Source organism: Hemiscyllium ocellatum, chromosome 9, assembly GCF_020745735.1.
Source record: "Hemiscyllium ocellatum isolate sHemOce1 chromosome 9, sHemOce1.pat.X.cur, whole genome shotgun sequence".
In the NCBI taxonomy this organism is placed as follows: domain Eukaryota; kingdom Metazoa; phylum Chordata; class Chondrichthyes; order Orectolobiformes; family Hemiscylliidae; genus Hemiscyllium; species Hemiscyllium ocellatum.
The window spans coordinates 90879679-90903341 of NC_083409.1; the positions used below are offsets into that span (position 1 = coordinate 90879679).

The 23663-nt window shown below is 39.3% G+C and overlaps 1 protein-coding gene across 3 annotated transcripts in view; it reads right to left on the reverse strand.

The window, feature by feature from the left end:
- LOC132818816 (putative ferric-chelate reductase 1) overlaps positions 1–23663 on the reverse strand; it is a 61911-nt gene that overhangs the window by 8509 nt on the left and 29739 nt on the right. For all 3 annotated transcript variants that reach the window (XM_060829917.1, XM_060829919.1, XM_060829918.1), the window contains exons 9-15: positions 21603–21716; positions 17661–17776; positions 16940–17026; positions 14822–14919; positions 10439–10497; positions 9800–9937; positions 9656–9681 (exon numbers count right to left, since the gene is read on the reverse strand). In XM_060829917.1, coding sequence (XP_060685900.1) covers positions 9656–9681; positions 9800–9937; positions 10439–10497; positions 14822–14919; positions 16940–17026; positions 17661–17776; positions 21603–21716 — 638 coding nt within the window. The remainder of the gene's footprint in view (positions 1–9655; positions 9682–9799; positions 9938–10438; positions 10498–14821; positions 14920–16939; positions 17027–17660; positions 17777–21602; positions 21717–23663) is intronic.

Consider the following 23663-nt stretch of genomic DNA (forward strand, 5'->3'; position numbering starts at 1 on the left):
TACCAAAGCATGTCTAGTATCAATGGGATTACTATCAAGTAAGAGGCCTACACCTTAATGAACAAACAAACACTGAGGAGACAAAGACCAAAAATCCCTGGCTAATGACCCCAATAGTCCTTCCAATGTGCTTGGTGTTGGAATAAGGAACTTTAATTTAAAAAATGCGCAACAGCAGGTGAAAGACCAATGGGTTTGATTGGAAACACTAGCTTTCGAAGTGCTGCTCCTTCATCAGGTTTGCTCCCCCAACATCAAATATGTGGCAATGTTTACTTTTAAGATAAGTAATGTTACAATGTCAATAAGACACACCATCCTTTACAATGGTTTTGCTTTCAATTATTATTGATCATATGAACATGGGAAGTAGAGGTAGGGACTACTATGTGGCCCTCTGTGCTGTTCCGCCATCCAACACAAACGTTTGCATCAATCCACTTTCTCACTGTCTTCTCATATCCTTTGAGTCCTTGAGTGATCAAAAATTTGTCCATTGAAACCACGAATGCACTCAATGATTGAATATCCACAAGCTACTGTTAAGGAATTCGAACTTCCAACATACAACCCTTTGCTCAAAGAAAGGCATTCCACTTCAGTACCACATGATCGACTTTTCCTCCTGCAGCACTGATTTCTTGATTATCCATTTAGAGAAATCAATGGTTTGAATTTCTAAGCTGTCAAACCCAAATTCCTGATGAAGAGCTTATGCTCCTCAGATGCTGCCTGACCTGCTGCGCTTTTGCAGTGCCACACTTTTCGACTCTGATTTCTCTAGCATCTGCAGTCCACACTTCCTCCTCATTACAATGCAGGTTTATGCCATGAGGCATCGTGAGACTGAACAAGTCAATATTCTGCATTTTCATAGATGCATTGGGTGTCTTTCAAATGGCAGTGGGATCTGGAGTGCAACATTTTCTTCCTTTATCTCTCTCTCTCTCTCTCTCTGCCATTGCCCGTTCTCATCATTAAAATGATGTGAATCAAAATATGATCCAGATTTATGGACAAATCACCATTCCAAATTGATAGCAAAGTTCCATCCAGTCATTAAAGTTAGTGCCACCATACTTCAACAAGACCTTCATAGGGTCTTTGAAAGATTTTCTTTGTCTTCCACTGGAATAATGGCCATTTAAGAGTTGAATTAAGAAAATCAGATCTTATGAGGGAGATGTCCCTCAACCATCTGGACTAGTCCAAAAAAGTTAATTTTGAAGGGCTTTTTCCCTTGACGGTTGTGAAACTGGTGTCAAGAGGGACACTGGTATTCATTTGATAATGCTTCCATTGATTTTGAAGGATTCAGCACAGGCAACACTGATGGACTTTCTCCTCCAGGTGATTAAGCAGAAAGGAACATAAAGATGGCTGAATAAGCCAAATTACCAAAGGATGACTATCATCAATGGGACTACCATCCAATAAAAAGCCAGTAACTTGAGTAACAGATCAACATAAGCAAAGCGGAAAATATTGAGAAGATAAATTCCAAATTTCATCTACTATGACTCCTTCCATGTACTTGATATCGAAATCAAGAACCTTGAACTGTTAAAGTTAATTTGCTCTTTGCACCTCCAACACCAAAGTAAATGTGCTGCAATGTTCATATTTTAGATAAGCAATGTTTCAATAACGATAAGAGACAATCTCCTTTACCATGGAGTTGCTTTCAATTATTATTTATCATATGAACTTTCTAAGTAGAAGTAGGAACTATCATATGGCCCTCTGTGCTCCTCTGCCATTCAACACAGTCATAGTTGACCTTTTGTATCAATCCACTTTCTCACTTCTCATATCCCTCGATTCCTTGAGTAATCAAAATTTGTCCATTGAAACCATGAATACACTCAACGATTGAGTATCCACAAGCCTCTTTTAAGGAATTCCAAATTCCAACACATAACCCTCTACTCAAAGAAAGGTATCCCATTTCAGTCCCACATGATTGATTCTTTATCTTGCAGCACTGATCTCTTGACTCCCCATCTAAAAGTACCAACAGCTTAAATTTCTAAACTGTCAAATCTTATTACGATCTTGTGCGTTTCAGTCGGATAATTTCTATTCCATGAATACAGACCAAATTTATTCTGCCTCTTATTCTTCCCAAGCTTTGGTGATCAAAACTGAGCCTGATACTCTGGCTATGGTCTTACCAGAGTATTCACCACTGGCTGCCCATTGGTTTGTCTACTCAGAATTGTAGGATTCTAAGACGAGGCATCATGAACAAGCCAATATTCTAGATTTTCATAAATGTCTTTCAAATGGCAGTCAGATCTGGAGAATAGCATTTTCATCCTTTTTCTCTCTTTGCCATTGCCCCTTCTCATCATTAAAATATTATCCAGATTTATTGACAAATCACCATTCCAAATTGGTAGCAAAGCTCCATCCAGTCATTAAAGTTAATGCTATCATACTTCAACAAGACCTTCATAGAGTCTTTGAAGCATTTTCTTTGTCCTCCACTGGAATAATGGCCATTTAAGAGTTGAGTTGAGAAAATCAGATCATGAGGGAGATGTTCCTCAGTCATCCAGACTGTGTGACGCATCCAAAAAGTTAATGTTGCAGGGGTTTTCCCTTCATTGTTGTGAAACAGGTGTCAAGGGGGATACTGGTATTAGTTTCATAATCCTTCCATTGATTTTGGAGGATTCAACAGAGGCAACACTGATGGGCTTTCTCTTCTCATTGATTCAGCAGAAAGGGACATAAAGACGTTTGAATGAGCCAAGCTACCAAAGGATGACTATCATAAATGGGACTACCATCCAGTAAGGAGCCAGAAACTTGAAAAACAGATCAATATAACCAACGTGGAAAATATTGAGAAGATAAAGCTCAAATGTCATTTGCTAATGACTAATAGTCCTTCCACATACTTGATATTGGAATAAAGAACCTTGAACTATTAGATTTAATTTGCTCTTTGCTCCTCCAACACAAACGTAAATGTGCTGCAATGTTCGTATTTAAGATAAGCAATGTTCCAATACAGATTAGAGGCAATCTCCTTTACCATGGGGTTGCTTTCAATTATTATTGATCATGAGATGTTGAAGCTGAATTACTATATGGCCCTTTGAGGTGCTTTGCCATTCAGTATAACTAATTTGTCTCAACTAACCTTCCTGTTCCCATTAGGTCACAATAAGCTTCACAAGGCCAGTCTTGAACATCCTAAAAAGGATATACACACCCTCTTGTGTGACAAATTTCAATGGTTCATAATACTTTGAGTAAGGAAACTTATTTTATCCTCAAATCTAAATGTTTGGATATCTTTTGGTTGTTTCCCATGTTCCAGATTTGCCAGCCTCTCGAGCCCCTTTAGAACCTTGCACAGGTCAATGAGATCACATCTCATCCTTCCAAACTCCAAGAGCAAAAGTCCAATTTATTCAATAGCTCTTTGAAGAACAACACTTTAATCATAGGAATCAGTCATCCTTCCCTGTACCTCCTCCCAGACCAAAATGTCCTCTTTTCAACCTGGACTGCAAAGCTGCATGCGAGACTTCAGATTTGATCTCAAAGTCCAATACAGTTGGCAAAACTTTCCTGTTTGCATACATCAATACCCTTACATGAAAGGCAAATGTGCCATTTGCTTCCTACTTGCTCGATGTACGTTCGAGACTAGTTTAGGTGCTATGAGGTGATCCTCCAAATTACACTGATGGGGTCAGATAATGGAAACTGTGCTTTGTTCTAACCTGAATATGTTGGATGCTGATTAATAACTGCCTAAAGAATAAAATGCTTTATTCATCAGATTTGCATCAGCCTGGCCTTGTGGTAGGACTCTCATCTGAGTCAGAAAATTGCAAGCTGAATGCCCCAAATTAAAGCTTCATTCAGAAAGTTAGTAAATCTTTGATGCAATACCAATAAGGTGTTGCAATGTTAATGATGTTGTCCTGTGGATGAGTCTTAAAGAAAGGATTCCTCAGGAGAATAAATGTATCTGATGATCTTATTTGAAGATGAAGAGGTGAGGTCTTCTTTTTAACATTAATTCTATATCCAACATCATAAAATCAGATGATTATTCATTATTCCAGTGCTGCTTGTGGGTTCTTATTGTATACTAGTTGTTTACTGTATTTAGCTGCACAGTGATAAAGTCTGCTGTTCTAAAGGGATCCCTTCCCGTGAAATGCCTCTGGAAGATCTGGGGGAGGTGAGGAACGTCCCATCAGTACAAGTTATTTGTTCTTTCCAATGTCTTTCAGGTTAGGAGTTGTAAGATAGTCATGATACAATGAATTAAGGAAGCTTCCAGAATATGTCTGGAAGTCATCGGACTATCCTCCGTGAGGAGAGATCATATTAAAAGGAGGGGAGCAGCAGAAGCAAAGAGGCAAATAAAAAACAAGTGCAAAGGAAAAACTCTACATTCATTAGCTAATGATTCTCCAAATACTTCCAATGTGCTTGATGTTGGAGAAGGAACCTTGAACTGTTAGATTTAATTTGCCCTTTGTTCGACTACTTGAAAATAAATGCATGGTAATGCCCATCCTTATGGTAATTAATGTTTCAACAGAGATAAGAGACAATTTTCTACAGCGTGGTGATGCTTTTGATTACTATATATCAGAAGAACATAGGATATAGGAGCTGGAGTAAATCATAGGTCTTCCTGAGCCTGACCTTCAATTCAACACAATCAGAGATTCTTCTGCTTCAACTCAAACCTGCTCCGTCTCTATATTCCTTGAAACCAAAATTTGCTCGTCTCAATCTTGAATGCAGTCAACTTCAGAACATGCACAAACATCTGGGATAAAGCAATGCAAGTGATTCAGAAAAACCAGAGCAAAGAAATTTCTCCTCATCTCAGTCCCAAATAATCAACTCCTGATCATGACATTGTGCCTCTGTGTTCTAGATTTCCTAAGTAGGAGAAATCAGCTCCAGGATCTACTTCTATGTTTCACTTTTTATTTGTCTAAATTCCATAAATGCAAACCCAATTTACTTAGCCTCTCAGCAAAAGGAATCTCATCCAAGGTTCCAATTTAATGAAGTTTGGTTGCACCATCTCCAAGGTAAAGGTACTGTTCCTTAGATATTGAGACTAAAACTGAGCACAGGACTCCAGGTGTAGTTTTATCAATAGCCGAGAATGGACAACATGCATTGATTTTACAGCAACCAAAACTCTCTATTCTAGCTTTGATTGTACTCAAGAGGAGCATCCATTTCCTTCCTTAACTGCTTGCTGCACATGAATGCTAACTTAATCCTAGCACACGTACACTCGAACTCCCCCAGAACATCAGTATCCAAATGTGTAGAACATTTGAAAACAAAGCTTAAGTATTCTATGTATTGCGATGAATAACTTCATATTTTTCCGATCCAATTGTGTATTATACTCTGTCTGCCTGCTCACTTTTAACTTGTGTTTGCCTCAGGATACAAAAAGAGCAATGATTTGGATAAAATACCAGAGGATGATTGGCATCCATAGGACAATTCTAGAGTAAGCAGCCAACAGGGCTTCTTAATATGAGGGTCAATGGAAATGAAAATAATTGAAAAGGAAAGCAAACAAAACACAGCTAATGGTTCCAATAATCTTTCTACCATTAATGATGGTATAAGAAACTTTGAACTATTAGATTAATTTGTCCTTTGTTCTCTCAAATTAAAGTATATGAGCTGATTGCACACATTTAAGCCATGGTTCAGTGCAGATAAGGGGCAATTTCCTCTACTATGGTGTTGCTTTCAATCATTGTTGATTATAAAACCATTAGAAACAGATTGGACCTTATGGACCCATTAGACTTCTCCAAATATGATCATGGTTGATCTCCTTTCAAAACTCCAGTTTCATGCTCCTGCTCTATTACATTTGATTTCCCAGAGATCAAAATGCGATCTATACCAACCTTGAAGGTACTCAAGGAAAGTGTGACTACAACCCTTTGACATTGATAATTCTAAAAATTCACACTGTGTGTAGAAATTTCTTCTTATCAAGTCTAAATTATCATATGTTTCTCCTGCCTCTGACCCCACATTCTATATTTCGTAGTCAGGTGCACAACATCTCAGTGTCAATCTTGTCAAATCCCTTCAGAATATTATGTATTAATCAAATCACCTTTTTAATATGCTAAGTCAAAGCACAGCAGGTTAGGCAGCATCTCAGGAATAGAGAATTCGACGTTTCGAGCATAAGCCCTTTGAAGGGCTTATGCTCGAAACGTCGAATTCTCTATTCCTGAGATGCTGCCTAACCTGCTGTGCTTTGACCAGCAACACATTTGCAGCTGTGATCTCCAGCATCTGCAGACCTCATTTTTTACTTTTTAATATGCTAAAAAAGTCCAAGTTTATTCAACCTCCTATCACAAGGTAATGTTACATTTCAGGGACCAATCATGTGAACATCTTTCTAAAGCTTCCAATACACATATGGCTTTCCTTAGTCATTGAGCCCAGAACTGTGTACTGCATTGCACATGTGAACCACCAAAACCCTATGCAACAGCAGCAAGAATTCATTGTTCTTATATAAGATAAAGGTTAACATGCCATTAGATTTCTAATTTTTGGTCCTAAGTGCTAATTATATGTCAGCATACCTAAGGCTGTACAAATATCTGCATTAAATGTTTCACACTTTAGAAAACTGCTATGCTTTTCTAAAGTGAATAAGGTCTGGCCTCCCCATGTTAGATTTGACCTGCCAACTTGCTGCCCACTGGGTTAACATGGCCATATCTCTATTTCTGCCTCACAACTGACATGCTTACTTACATTTTTAACATCAGAAAATGTGGACATATTATTCAAGTGTCTTTGTCTAAGTCATGAAAACAAAAGTGGAATTTGCCTGGGTAGTGACCATGGCAACATTTTACAAGAAATAATTCCTTCAGTGGCACCTTGGAAACCTTTGAACTAATACATCTTTGTGTTTCCTAATGTCCCTCAGGTGAGAAAATACAAAAGGTACGCATGATGAATTGGAATTACCTGAGGTTGACGGTACCCATGGGATCAGATTCCAGAAAAAAGTTAATTTTTACTTCACTTCTCAAGAAGTTAAGAGAAAAGCATTGAGAAGGCTAAAAAGTCCACCTTCATCTTCTAATGCTTCCAGTAAACTTCCCAACATTGATGTTGGTGTAAAACAAAATCTTGACTTATTAGATCTAAATTGCCCTTTGTTCCACAATATTAAAATACATTTATTGATTGTATTATTTTAATTATATACATTTCAACTCATGGTTCAAAAAGGTAAGAGGTAAGGGGTAAAAAATAAGAAATAGGAGCAAGAATTGACCTAACGGTCGCCTGAGCTTGACTGATCTTATTCTAAGTCTTCACATTTCCATTGATTCCCTAGAGATCAAACAATCCATACCAGTTTTAAATATACTCAAGATCATTCATAGATCCTGGAGTAGATTGTTCGAAAGATTCACAACTCTCTTAATGAAGAACTTTCTACTCAGTTTGAGTCTGAGATCTATGCTCTAGATTCTCCAGCCACAGAAACAACCTCAATGTCTACCCTTTCAAATCCCATCAGATGCTTGCATGTTTCAATAAGATCACATCTCATTCTTCCAAACACCAGAGAGTTTCAGCTTTCCACATCCTTGCAAAGTAGGACAACCTTCTCATCCCAGGAACCAAGTTTTTGAAATTTTGCAGTACAAACAATATTGTTACACATGGAGTCCAAAAGTGATCAAAATATTTCAGGTCGGGTCTCACCAATATCCTATTTAATTGTAACAAGACTTTCTTGATCTTGTACTTCAGTCTTCATGCAAGAAAGGATAACATGCCATTTGCCTTCTGAGTTGTTTGTTTGCCTACACGCTTAATTTTTGTGTTCCTCATCTAAGTGCAGCCACATCTCTCTGAACATACCATCTAAAAGTTTCTCAACTTTTAAAAGGTGTCTGCTTTTCTACTTTTGCTAGCAAAATGAATAATTTAATATCCTCTCACATGACATTTTACCAGTCGTCTTACTCACTCACCTAGCAGCTTTCGGCCCAGCATTCTTTTGTCAGCATTGCTCTCAGGCTATTCATCCAAGTAATTAAAAAGCATTTGTCTGGAATTGGCAGTGATTGCTTGTGAATTCTTTTTCAGATATCTTGGCAAGTGAAAAGCATTACATCAATGTCAAAGTGAAACAAGATTGTTATTGGAAATCTGAAATATGTGAGCAGGTTAGATGTAGGGAATTCTGAAACAAATAATTCATCTTCTGACTTGCAATCAGGAGTGTGACGAAATATTTGTTTGGCTCAGACCAGTTCCAATGTCATACAAGAAACTTGACATTATCCAAAACAAAACAGCCTGCTTGATTGGCACTATATCCACTAACTTTAACCACAGACACACATATGATGTGGAGGTGCCGGTGTTGGCCTGGGGTGGACAACGTCAAAAATCATATGACACCCAGTTATAGTCCAACAGGTTTATATGAAACAACAAACCTTTGGAGCCCCAGACACATAGTGACAGCAGTGTATATTACATGCAGGATATACCACAGCAACTCACCATTGCTCCTTCAATAACACCTTCCAAACCCACAAGCTTTCCCATCCACATTGAAAAGAACAGCAGCAGCATAGCAACACCACCACCTGCAAATTCCTTTCCGGGCCACACACCATCTTGCTTGAAACTATGTCCTTCACTATTGCTTGGTCAAAATCCTGTAGCTCCCTCTAAACAGCACTGTAGATATACCTACAGCACATAGATTATAGCATTTCAAGAAGGAAGTTCACTATCACTTTCTCGAGGACAATTAGGGATGGAGAATAATCATTGGCCCTTCCTGGGAAGCCCACAATTCACCAAATGTTTTTTACAAGATAGCCTTACTGACTCCTAAAAATGTATGAGAGATAGTACAAAGGAGATTCACAGAATGTTGTCTGAGAGGGAAAAAATTCAGTTAAGAGGAGACACTAGCTAGGTTGGATTTGTTTTCCCTGGAGCAGATGGGAATCTGACTAAGGTGTACAATATTATGAGGGACACAGATGGGTTAGATCATAATAGTCTTTTCCCATGGCAGATGTAACTGAGACCAGACAGCACAGGTTTAAGATGAGGAGTCAGTCACAGAGGTTATCTGAGGAAAAATGTTTTCACCCAGAGGATGGTATAAATATGGTATGCGCTGCCTGAGCGGGTGGAGGCAAGAACGCTTACTTCATTTAAGAAGCATCTGGATGAATATCTAACATGCCAGGGATTTTAGTCTGCAATCAAATACAAGTAAATGGGATTAATGTAGTTTGGCATTTGTTGGTTGCCATAGATATGATAGACCAAAGAACATTCCTGATGAAAGGCTTATGCCCGAAAGTTTGACTCTCCTGCTCCTCAGATGTTGCCTGACCTGCTGTGCTATTCCAGTGCCCGACTTTTTGACTCTGATCTCCAGCATCTGCAGTCCTATCTCCAAAGAACCATTTCCAACCCGTATGACTCGATAACTCTGTTGAGCATAGTAGTACACTCCTATGCTGATTGTTTTTCTGCACCACCAGATTTCTGAGACTTTTCCAATCTTAAAAATGCAAAACATTTATAAGTAGAAAATGATTAGTGAGCACAATACCTTCTTCTGGCATTTGATGTATGAAGCTGAAAAAAAAACAAGAAATGTAAAGGGCATGGTCAGTTACCACCGTGTAACCTGTTTACCTGACAATGAGATTTATTAATCATCAATATGAAAAATTAATGCGGAATTGTTCATTACCTTTTCCTTTGCAACAGCAGCATATACAAAACAGGATATAATTCAGAACTCCCCATCCAACAAATCCTCCCAAGACCTTCACCATCCAAGAATTTTCTGATCCTCCGATCAATTTGAACCCTAGAAACAGAGTTGCCACTGGAAGAGAGACAGTGATAGATTTGAGTAGGTTTAAAGGAAGCAGATTTTTCTCAGCCAAAAGCATGTTACATTTTCATTTCCAAATTGTGAAAGAAAGGAAAAATTACATTCTAAAACAAAATGTCAGGAATGTTGTTTCATTGGCTTCTGTAAACTATAACAGATACTTATCCAAGTCTTCTCCTAATGTTCCTTTGATTTTATTGCTGTTACTCGGAAGAGTTTGATTTCTTTCTTACACGGAAATCCCAAAACTAATGAAATTACATTCTAAAGATTAGAATAAAAAGTATGCAAATTTTTTTTATATCCCCATACAGAACCTCTTGTAATAAAGGCATTTCTCATTTATTTAACATGAATATTCATACACTTAGATTTCTTAGCCTCAATATTTATGCATTATGAATGAACATCAACAAATTGTGTAAGGACTACCAGAATAATATAGCAAATGAAAACAACATTAAAAATATTTTATTGCATACAATCACATACCTGCAAGGATTTTAATGACTAAAGCCATGCAGGCGTGAAAAGTGTTAAAAATGAATCGTCTGTAAAAATACAAATAGATGGTTAATCATGCTTTCATCATTTGATAGATGCCTTCATAAAAATGGTTATTTATTTTAAAATGAAAAAAAACATAAACAAGTTAGTATATTGCAATCATTATTTAAGTGACTCTCCTCATGAATAACACCTTCAGATTCTTACTTGGAACTATTTTTAGCTCTTTATAGACATACAGAACTGCGGCAGAATCAGACAGTCACACAGCTATAGAGATGGACAGCATTGAAACAGACCCTTCATTCCAGCTCATCCATGCCGACCAGATTTCCTAACCTAATCTGGTCCCATTTGCCAGCACTTAGCCCAAATCCCTCCAAACCCTTCCTATTCATATACCCATCAAGATGCCTTTTAAATGTTGTAATAGGACCAGCCTCCACCACTTCCTCTGGCAGGTCATTCCATACACGTACCACCCTCCGCATGAAAAAGTTGCCCCTTAGGTCTCTTTGATATCTTTCCCCTCTCACCCTAAACCTATGCCCTCTAGTTCTGGACTCCTCTACCGCAGGGAAAAGACTGTCTATTTATTCTATCCATGCCCCTCATAATTTTATAAACCTCTATAAGGTCACCCCTCAGCCTCCGCCGTTTCAGGGAAATCAGCCCCAGCTTATTCAGCCTCTCCCCATAGCTCAAATCCTCCAGCCCTGGCAACATCCTTGTAAGTCTTTGCTGAACCCTTTCAAGTTTCACAACATCTGTCCAATAAGAAGACGACCAGAACTGCACACAATATTCCAGAAGTGGCCTAACCAATACGGTGGCACAGTGGCACGCACTGCTGCCTCACAGCACCAGAGACCCGGGTTCAATTCCTGCCTCAGGCAACTGTCTGTGTGAAGTTTGCACATTCTCCCCATGTCTGTGTGGGTTTCCTCCAGGTGCTCCAGTTTCCTTCCACAGTCCAAAAATGTGCAGGTAAGGTGAATTGGCCATACTAAATTCCCTGTAGTGTTAGGTGAAGGGGTAAATGTGGGGGAATGAGTCTGGGAGGGTTGCTCTTCAGGAGGGTCGATGTGGACTAGTTGGGCTGAAGGGCCTATTTCCACACTAAGTATTCTAATCTAATGCCCTGTACAGCTGCAACATGACCTCTCAACTCCTACTCTCAATGCTCTGACCAATAAAGGAAAGCATACCAAACACCTTCTTTTCTACCCTCTGCACTGTGCATGGTGGCACAGTGGTTAGCACTGCTGCCTCACAGAGCCTGAGACCCGGGTTCAATTCCCGACTCAGGCGACTGACTGTGTGGAGTTTGCACGTTCTCCCCGTGTCAGCGTGGGTTTCCTCCGGGTGCTCCGGTTTCCTCCCACAGTCCAAAGATGTGCGGGTCAGGTGAATTGGCCATGCTAAATCGCCCGTAGTGTTAGGTAAGGGGTAAATGTAGGGGTATGGGTGGGTTTCGCTTCGGCGGGTCAGTGTGGACTTGTTGGGCTGAAGGGCCTGTTTCCACACTGTAAGTCTGATCTATCTACCTGCAACTCTACTTCCAAGGTCTCTTTGTTCAACAACACTCCCTAGGGCCTTATCATTAAGCATATAAGTTCTGCTCTGATTTGTTTTTCCAAAATGCAACACCTTGCATTTATCTAAATTAAACTCCTTCTGCCACCCTCAGCCCATCGAACCTTCTGATCAAGATCCCATTGTACTCTGAGGTAATCTTCTTCGTCCACTACCTCCAGTTTTGGTGTCATCTGCAAACTTACTAACTATACCTCCTATGTTCACATCACATCTAAATCACTTATATAAATAATGAAAAGCAGTGGATCCAGCACTGTTCCTTGTGGCACACCACTGGTCACAGGCTCCAGTCTGAAAAGCAACACTCCACCACCATCCTCTGTCTTCTACCTTTGAGCCAGTTCTGTATCCAAATGATTACTTTGCACGTACCAGTTGATTAAAATGCCAACTCGTTAAGCTGACTTTCAGTTAGGACCTGAACAAGGTTGATGTCCACCCAAGCTGAGCACTTTGATTCCTACTGAGCAGCTGAAGGGGACAGGGCTGATTGCAAGATGTTTCCAAACTGGGGATTGCCTTGGCCTTTGATTGAGTATCACTTAGCGACCATGAGGCTGGTGTGCAGATTATTGGACCAGGACGAACTGCCAACTAAGCTGAGATTCTGGTTTGTTGCCTGTTGTTCTGCCATCAATCCCCTTCCAGTGAGAACTCAGTGTGCTGTGAAAATGGCCTTGCTGGCTAACAAGGTAACTTTATGACCTTTGTAATTTAACTTCAATTACTTTTGGACCTGCTGCAGAGCTCATAAACAAATGACTGCCACATAAGAATTCTGAAAATGTGTTGCTGGAAAAGTGCAGAAGGTCAGGCAGCATCCAAGGAACAGGAGCTTCGACGTTTCGGGCATAAGCCCTTCTTCAGGAATAAGCCCTGAAGAAGGGCTTATGCCCGAAACGTCGAATCTCCTGTTCCTTGGATGCTGCCTGACCTGCTGTGCTTTTCCAGCAACACATTTTCAGCTCTGATCTCCAACATCTGCAGTCCTCACTTTCTCCACATAGGAATTCTGCCTTAACACTTATTTGTGTTCTCGAGACTCAAAGGTCAGAATAAAAGTAGATTTTTCATTGCATTCAATTTGCTTTGGTCTTTGAAAACAAAACTTGAAAAAACATTCAAAAATCCTGTTTTAAATCAGCAATAAAAATGGATTTTAACAGTCATCAGGCAAAGGCTCTCATACATTAGTAGTCTGCCCAACTCATCTCAGTCAGTTAATGATGTACATCAAACAAGAATGAAAAAGCTACAATAACAACACCAATTAAACCAGGAAAGCTTCAATTAGCATATTGTTCAGAAGGTTTAATATAACCTCTTTCATATGACAAAAAATTCCTCAGAAATATAGTAAGATGAAAAAGAATTGTTAACAGTTTACTTTTCTGCAGCAGGATGACAACAAAATTGGCGGTATATAATGGACAGTGAAATAGATTAGATTACTTAGAGTGTGGAAACAGGCCCTTCAGTCCAACAAGTCCACACCGACTCTCCGAAAAGCAACCCACCCAGATCCATTCCCCTACACCTAACACGATGGGCAATTTAGCATGGCCAATTCACCCAACCTGCACATTTTTGGACTGTGCGAAGAAACCAGAGCACCCGGAAGAAACCCACGCAGACACAGGAGAATGTGCAAACTCCACACAGACAGTTGCCTGAGGTGGGAATTGAACCCAGGTCTCTGGTGCTGTGAAGCAGCAGTGCTAACCACTGTGCCACCATGCTGCCCACAAATAAATTATCTAAGATTACAGAGATCTTGAGCAATTGGGGAAGTGGGCTGAGGAGTGGCAGATGGGATTTAATTTGGATAAATGCGAGGTATTGCATTTTGGCAAAACAAGTAAGGACAGGACTTAAAAGTAGGGCCTTAGATAGTATTGTAGATGAGACAGACCTTGGGGTTCAGGTGCATAATTCTTTGAAGTTTGCATCACATGTAGTGGTGGTTAAGGAGGTAGTTAGCATGCTTGCCTTCATTGCTCAGACTGCTGAGTATAGGAGTTGAGATTCATGTTGAGGTTGTACAGAACGTTCATGAGGCCTCTTCTAGAGTACTGTTTACAATTCTGGTCGCCTGTTACAGGAAGGATATTATTAAGGTGGAAGGGTCAGAAAAGATTTAGCAGGATGTTGCTGAGAATGGAGGATTTGAGTTATAAGGAGAGGCTGGGCCTTTTTTTTTAACTGGAGCATAGGAGGCTGAGGGATGACCTTATAGAGGTTTATGAAATCACAAGGGGCTTAGATAAGGTGAATGCAGGTGTCATTTCCTTAGGATGTAGGATGCCAAGCCAAGAAGGAGAGGGGAGAGAGGTATAACAAAAAAGGCACGAGCGGCAATTTCCTTTCACAGAGTGTTTCATATGTTGAATGACTTTCTAGAGGAAGTGGTGGATGTGGGTACATTTATGTTTAAACAAATAAGCACGTGAACAAGAAATGTTTGAAGGGATATGGGCCAAGCACAGGCAGGTGGGACAGTTTAGTTTGTGATTATGGTCGGCATGGATTGGTTGGACCTATGACGCAATAACATTGTTACTAACAATACTAAATAGCTGACTCATTCGTAAAGCCGAATTTCATTTTCTAACATAGCGGAATACATTTCCCCAATTGTTTCAGCTTGGTCAGTCTTTCTCATGTTACCAGAATCCATTTATCTGCCTTTGTTTAAATAGTTAACTGATATCCAGAACAAACCCATAATTCAAAATACAACAGACTATTATGAGGTGTTTTCAAACTGACCTCTTGTGATCTGGTGAAGGTCGGCAAAAGGCTACAGTGGGTTGAATCAGTGAGAGGCCCATTACAATACAGCCCAACACGGGATGGGCTCCAGCATTCTGCAAGAGAAACACAGAAACATAAGGACACAAAAAAAAACTAGCAAAAGCTGGAACATATTAACTGAGGTGAAGAATTAAAGTATTTCCTGTAACAATAGAATAGGGAATAAATTTTATTAATAAAATGCTCTCCAGTTCTACGTTGTTTCATTAATAATTGGGGTATTAGTCAACAAAGTAAGAGTTTAGACAATTCAGCAAACACCATTGATCCCATTGGAAGTGAACTGCTATAAAGGTAGTGAGTGGAATCTATTCCCACTTATACAGATGCATCCCTGCGTTTGGATCATCAGGTTGCACGAGGTCTATAGCACATTGGTCAGTCTTCTCATTCCATCTCCACTATCAATTAATGACCACTAAGGACCTCATCCTGCCATCTAAACCCAACTGCAGATAAGTGGGTCTAATGCCTCCAGCATGAACACGAGCTAAAACTGAGATCCCAGCTTGTCACCTCCCATGGGAATGCAATTAAAGGCACTTCAGGCCTGATCATAGGATATGGCATCAGTAAAGAAGGGAAGGGGATGTGGGGAAACCTGTTGAAAGCTAAACTTCTGGCGTCATGACTGGCCACACATCCCATACGCTCTCTCTGCAAACTCTCACTCATGAAAATATCCCCAGAACAGTACATACCCTGGTCACTTTGCGATCCTAGGCCTCCAGGGCTTGACATTCCTGCAGCAGCCACAGCCTCCTCAGTTAAGCCACCGAGTCCCAGATTGGTCAGCAGCCTTTAATAGGTAAGACTTCTGCTGCTGGCCTCTTGATTTCAGAAAGGCCTGTCAGTGACCTGGCCAATGACCTGACTGGTTTGTAATTTAGCAAGAGGGACACAAATCTCTTGTGAAATCTCCACCCAGCAGCTAGGATCCACAATACCAAAGATCACTTCCAGTGAATCCAGTTTCCCAAAAGCTGGAGTAAACTTGAAAAATGATCGCTTTTTGGAGAAGAATAGTGCCACAAGTGATGGGAAGGCTGAAGTGCAATAGAGTCATAGAGTCATAGAGATGTACAACATGGAAACAGGCCCTTCGGTCCAACCCGTCCATGCTGACCAGATATCCCAACCCAATCTAGTCTCACCTGCCAGCACCTGGTCCAAATCCCTCCAAACCCTTCCTAATCATATACCCATCCAAATGCCTCTTAAATGTTGCAATTGTACCAGCCTCCATCACTTCCTCTGGCAGCTCATTACATACACATATACCACCCTTTGTGTGAAAAAGTTGCCCCTTAGGTTTCTTTTATATCTTTCACCTCTCATCCTAAGCCTATGCCCTCTAGTTCTGGAACTCCCCCACCCCAGGGAAAAGACTGTCTATTTACCCTATCCATGCCCCCCAATTTTGTAAACCTCTATGAGGTCACCCCTCAGCTTCCGACGCTGCAGGAAAAACAGCCCCAGCCTGTTCAGCCTTTCCCTATAGCTCAAATCCTCCAACCCTGGCAACATCCTTGTAAATCTTTTCTGAACCCTGTCAAGTTTCACAACATTTTTCCAATAGGAAGGAGGCCAGCATTGCACACAATATTCCAACAGTGGCCTAACCAATGTCCTGTACAGCTACAACTTGACCTACCAACTCCTGTACTCAATACTCTGACCAATAAAAGAAAGCATACCAAATGCCTTCTTCCCAACCCAACTACCTGCGACTCCACTTTCAAGAAGCTATGAACCTGCAATGATAGAAGACTAGTGCAAATGTGAAGACACTTTGCCATTTGTTTATTAAAAACAGCATTCACAAGATTAAAGATTACCAATTGCAGAGTATTGCAATGAATAATAAACTGTTGTGACATGGGAACTATAAATGTTGAAGAAATTTTGAATGATGAAATAATATATTAGACGTATAACTGAACTGGAGAGTAGCTGTTGCATGATATACTGATAGCCAATGAAAAATAGCAATAACATTAACATTTTAAAAATGGCTTGATAGTCACTTATGCTTCATTTGCTTTAAAACATGAAATAAAGATAGCAACTTACAGCACTCCACCCTTTCACCTGCACAAAAGCCAGCACAAAGCCAATGATTGTTAGAACAACAGTTAGTATCATCAGAGTCCAATGAAGCTGGAAAAGAAAAGGCATCATTGAACATATTTTAATGAAAATACATGCACATTACAATCAACAAGAGCAATAATTAATAAACGCTTCCTCTCCAAAAAATAACTATTATTCCCAAAAGCCCATGATTACAGCAGAAATCAATATCATAAAGGTAAATAATTAAATCCATTGTATCCAAACTGTTAAACTCAAATGCCAAGATTATTGTAGCAATAGAGTATTTTACAAAACATAACAGAGTAAACTAAGACAGACATAAAGCTAGAAAATCTCAACAGGTCTGGAAGCATCTGTGGAGAGAAATCAGAGTTAACGTATATGGTCCAGTGACCCTTCCTCAGACTGTTTTGACGAAGGGTTATTGGACCCAAAATATTAACTCTGATTTCTCTCCACAGATGCTACCACACTTGCTGAGATTTTCCAGCAATTTCTGTTTTTGCTTCATATTTCCATCATCTGCAGTTCTTTCTGTTTTTTTTTAAGCTACAAAGCTACTTCATTACTTGCCCACGTTCTATCAAAAGATACACATTTCTGAGGAATGAGAATGAACTGAAACTTAATCAGGGCGAAACAAAATGCCATTTTCTTTCATTATTATGAACAAAATGATCAACATTCTGTAACTTACCTGAAACCAAAGATTCTTGCCCAAAATCTTCTTTTGGCCACCAAGGCACTTAAGGAATTTGGCAATTATCATGCCAATGCTTCCAACCGTCATCCAGGCTATTAACATCAGTGCAGCTGTAAAACAGAAATGTGGCGAGGCTTAAGGCAAATTGTTATCGAGACCTCTGCAACATTATCTTCCTCTGTTCCTCTAGACTTAATGAATGGAATTTAATGGCATTGAATAAATCTAGTAGGCATTACTTGTCCATTTAAGGACTTCAGCTGTCATTCACGCATCTTCCCAACGCAGATGTAATCAGGGTACCAAACTCTCCTCTGCAGAAACCATTAAATTCTTTCACAAATCTTCAATATCTCCTTGCCAGCCTTCCATCATCAATAAAGTTCAACCTGTTCAAAAGCTAACTGCCTGTAAATTGACTCACTTGCCTTCAAGTCATATCCATATTGACCTATATTGATTCTGCATATTTCAGTGCATTAAACTTGGAGTTCATTTATTTGTCTTCAATTATTCCACAGTCTAATTCATGTTTATCTTTCCAATCTTTTCTAGAATTCTTCCTGCACTGTTCTCTTACTCTCACCTTTTGAACGTGCCTCTCTTCTTTCGCCATGTAAATGGTTAAAATAAAATCCTTCAGGCTTGTTGATGCCACTTTTGAAACCTTCAATTTGTCTGATCAACCTTCTCAAAATCATTTTGATGACCTCATTCTTTAAGGTGAGAGGAGAAAGATTTAAAAAAGACGATGAGTGTGTGTGTTGTTCGGAGGGATATGGGCCAAATGCAGGCTGATAGTTTAGTTTAGGTTAGGATTATGCTCAGCTTGGACTGCTTGGACCGAAGGGTATGGTTCCGTACTGTATGACTCACAATGTGTTCATCTTAATCTTAATTCTCTGAAACATGTCAGAATGATTAATAGCACAATTATAATGTCACTATACTATTAACCCAGAGTACCAGGCTAACATTCTGGGGTCAGACTCAAATCACACCCCAGCAGCTGATGGAATTTAAATTAATAAATCTGGAACATAAAGTTGGTATCAAAGATGGCAACCAATGAAACTATCACTGATTATTGCTAAAAAAAAATCATGTAGTTTACTAATGGAAGGAAATCTCAAAGTTTGTGAGAAGATTTGTAGCTCGGGTGCTCATTGTTGTGGTTCTGTTCGCTGAGCTGGGAGTTTTTGTTGCAAATGTTTCGTCCCCTTTCTAGGTGACATCTTCAGTGCTTGGGAGCCTCCTGTGAAGTGCTTCTGTGCTGATTCCTCCAGCATTTATACTGGTTTGAATCTGCCGCTTCCGGTTGTCAGTTGCTGTCCGCTGCATTGGCCGGTATATAGGGTCTAAGTTGATGTGTCTGTTGATAGAATTTGTGGATGAGTGCCATGCCTCTAGGAATTCCCTGGCTGTTCTCTATTTGGCCTGCCCTATAATGATGGTGTTGTCCCAATCGAATTCGTGTTGCTTGTCATCTGAGTGTATGGCTACTAGGGATAGCTGGTCGTGTCGTTTCGTGGCTAGTTGGTGTTCATGGATGCGGGTTGTTAGCTGTCTTCCTGTTTGTCCTATGTAGTGTTTTGGCAGTCCTTGCATGGGACTGCAAGCAATGCAATGCTGGAAAGGATGGGGTTTTAGATGTGCCCCTTTCATCTTATTCTCCAATGTTTAAGTAGATGGGCAAATCAAAGAAAAAAAACTTTAAAAATTGTTTAAGAACTTTTGCCCCCTCTTTCTCAAACCACAAAAAAAATGAAATTGGTAATTATTCATTAAAGTGAATCTTGGCTAATTGGCAATATAATTTAATGTTGTATGCATACAATGGCATTTTTACACTTTGATAGAGAGGATCAGCACAATACACACTGGTTCAACAATCTAAACACAATCAACTTTTTTTTCCAACTCTGCCCTCTGTTTAGACTCTCATTCTTTGGGATCTTAATTGAGACAAATATCTGTCAGGGGCAATTCTGTGATCTTAAGCATGCAGGTGGTTATCACCCATAAAGTTAGCACAAATGAATTAATGAATTGGAGCTATCATGTTTTGGACTTTAGGATATTTTCATTTGAGAAGTTTTTACTCCAAATTTTACATGATATACAAATATATAACCAAAACAGTATCTTACACGAACGAAAGACGGCTTAGTAAAATGAAAAACAAATGAATGCACAAAACAGGCATGATTCAGCATGGTATTCCTATTTGCAACACAAAGTTCTTTCAGGTTGGCCACATTACTCACATTACTCAGAACCTAATCCATCAGTTTGCCAAGGATTCTCATTTACACTGATAACACTTCCAACACCATGACTACTGGCCTTCATATTTGAGCCTCCAATTGACAATAACAACATAGATCTACTTCTGGTCAAGCATGTTAGACAACTAAAATGCATTCTGTTGAGTCCTGAAGTTCATACATTCAGTCCTAATAAAAGCCTTATTTTTATATTCCAATTGGGTAACCACCACAAATAATTTAGTTTCATATTTAATATTCATACTTTATACTCTGTTATGATTCATTTGCTATGCCACAAATCTCACTAGAACATTTGAAGTCCTGGATCCAGCTTGCAAGATTATAAATCTGGCAAGGTATTATAGCTGGATTGTTAATCCAGAGATGAAAATGTGTTGCCGGTTAAAGCACAGCAGGTTAGGCAGCATCCTAGGAACAGGAAATTTGACGTTTCGGGCCAGAGCCCTTCATGTTCTGGGGACCTGGCTTGAATACTGCCACAGCAAATGGTGGGATTTGAATCCAACAAAAAAAAAATCTGGAATTAAGAGTCTAACGATGACCATGAATCCATTATCAATTTTTGGACAAACCCATGTGGTTCACTAATGTCCTTCAGGAATACCCACTGTAATATGGTAAACTCTTAACTGCTCATTGGGATGGGCAATGCATGTTAGCCTAGTCAGTGATGCCTTCATCACATGAACGAATAAATGAAAAAATGAAGGTTAAATGTGTTTGGCACATTGTATAAGTGGATTGTGGAAATAATACATAGCAACATTTTCCAAATTCCATTTCCATCAACACAGAGTTTCCAGGCATTAAAAAAAACAAACTTACAATCAACAGTTCCACGTTTCACAATTTATCAAATCTCTTTCAATCTTTACAACTGAGGTCGTAGCCTATCTGATGGCTTTTGAGCCTTCACCTTGGCTCCTCAACAATAAAACAAGCTATCCTGTCACCAAAAGATAAATATTATTGCTGGATATCTCAGCAAACAAGGTAATCCATTTCAGGTCCATATGTCAAATGTATAATACCTACAACATCACACTTGCCTTTAGAAGAACTGTCATACAATTGCTCAATGAGCACAAAGTTACAATTTTGATTTGCACTGATGCGTAAAGTACAGTAGCGCCTCGACTTACAAACTTAATCCGTTCCGGGAACCGGTTCGCGAACCGAAAAGTTCGCAAACTGAATCAATTTTTCCCACTGTTCGGATAGCGTAAGAATGCTTGGACGGCTGTTCACAGCGCACGCGCCAAAGACGAACTGAATGAGATCACGCGGGGCCCGAGAGCTTTTGTATTCAACAAGCGCGTAGCAAAGCAGAACAATGAAACCACATGGTCGCACACGGGCTTTTTGCATTTGTCCCTTCATTCGTATCTTGAATTTTGTACGTATGTTGAAGCAAAATTTTACGTACAATCCTGTTCATAAACTGATTTGTTTGTGAACGCGGTCGTTCGTATGTCAAGGCGCTACTGTATACAGTCACATTGAAAAGGATCTGGTGTACAGCACAATATAGTTTGTGAGTAGCTTCAATTTACAGTAAAGAAACAATAATAATTAACTCCATATTGATAACTGAATTGATTGGATGTAGTTGTTATAGTTATTAAACTGCTTTCACATTCCTTACCATGAGTCCTGATGAGAATTGATCTGTTATTGTTGCCACCAATTAACTGTACAACTGTAACATCCACTTTCTCTGTTGAGATGAATGGGATCTCTGAATGCAGCGTTATTCGCCCTGAAATATATACAGTATATTGAAATTTATGCTAGAAATAGACATTGAAAAAAAAAATCTCAATCATCCTAGAACGGGACATTATTTACTACAATCAATCTTTGCAAATGCAACCATGGCAGGTAATTTTCCTAATGTTTCAAAAAGTCATTTTTTTCACCTTGCTTCCTTTTTTTTAACAATCCACCTCCTTGTGACCCTTTTTATTTGGATCCATTTCTTTCTGTTCCAATGTAACCAGTCCATTCTTAGGAATAGCTTTAATATACTATCCTTTCAGTCACCTCAAAAATAATTCAAGTTACCACCTTTGATCTCCACAACTACATTTATGTTTTCTATTGGCATTGGGAATGTTGATAACACTGAACTCTGCTTCTCTAATACTCGCATCATCAGTGTTGTCAATTAGCTTCTCCATTATCAAGCTGTGGATGAATATAACTTTCTTGAACTGAACATTGTCAAGAATGAATTCTTGCAGATTAATTCTTATCAAAAGTTTCTTGACTCATTCCCAGTTACTTGCTTAGCCATCACTCAGTTTCTCTTTTGACTTGACTTTTGAATGACATTCCCTCCATTACTATCGTCACCAATGAAGTATTCCTAGTCTTTGCTTTATCATTCACTCTGCTGCAGAATATTATCTTTGTCTCCTGACTTAATCCAGCCACCTCTTCACTGGCATCCCATTCTATATAAATTTCAGCTGGAACTAAGCTTTACTGCTCAGATCAAGTTCACCAGTAATGTTTTTGTCCACCATTACACTGGTGTTCCTTAATCTTTATTATACCGCTTTACAGATTCCTCCATGTCTGGTAATACCTACTTCAGGAATGACTTCCAGCTTTTTATCCTAACTTGTTCCTTTGATCTTAATTATCGGTGCATCTCTTCTCTGGAACTTCTTCCTATTATTGCTTATTCTCCACATTTAAAGGTTTTTCAAAATTTACATTTCCAAGTCTGAAGAGTACCTTCATACCTAACTGATTTACATACCATCGTTAAGTGTGGATTTTAACTGTGTAGAATCTTGGGATGTTAGGGAGACGGCAAAAGAGAGAAAGATACAAAGGGAGACAGAAAGAGAAACAAGGGAGAAAAAAAGAGAGGGAAGAGAAAATTTGCATATTGCTGTATTTTTCACAGCATCAATCCACTTGAAGATATTGTCAAGTGTAGTCATTAGTATAGTATAGGAAATGGAGTAGGCAATCTGCGCATGGGACTGCGTGGGCATCAAAGAGTACTGGAAGTAGCTAGGAAAATGGAGTGGAGGCCAAAACTATATGGGCCATAAACATATAAAATGGGGCAGCAGGCTTGAAGGGATCATGTGGCACATTTCTTCTACTAACTCATATGCTGGTGTGCATGTGATAATAACTAGGTAATCTGTTTTAGTGATGTTTATTGAGTACAATACATGAATATCTCTCTTGCTCTTCTTCAAAATTGACTCTAGGGTCTCATAGAACAAAGACAAAAGAAATAAGAGTCAAAGTAGGCTGTTCAGCCTTGAGAGTTTGCTCCATCTTTCGATAAGCTCCAGATGAGCTTTTATATCAGCCCCATCTTTCCACAGTATTCTCATATCCTTCAGTATATAATGTGTGATTAGGTTCAGACAGAAATATACATAATAGTATCTGAAGTGCTAAGTCCACCCGACTGAAACAATGCGGTTTAACCTCTCATCTGAAAAGTCTGACAGGATTCCTGTAGAGTATCAGTCTTGTTTTTTGTGTTCAAGCTTCTGGGCGAAATTTGAACTCATTACATTCAGACTCAAAAGGGTGAGACAGTGCAACTGACTGAGGTACATCAGATGTTGCATTTACATTTGCATAGCTACCAATAGCAAAGTATTTGTGATTTTCATTTCATTTGGTATGAACGATAATGTGCAATTTTGGTTTATAAAGAGACTTGATGAAA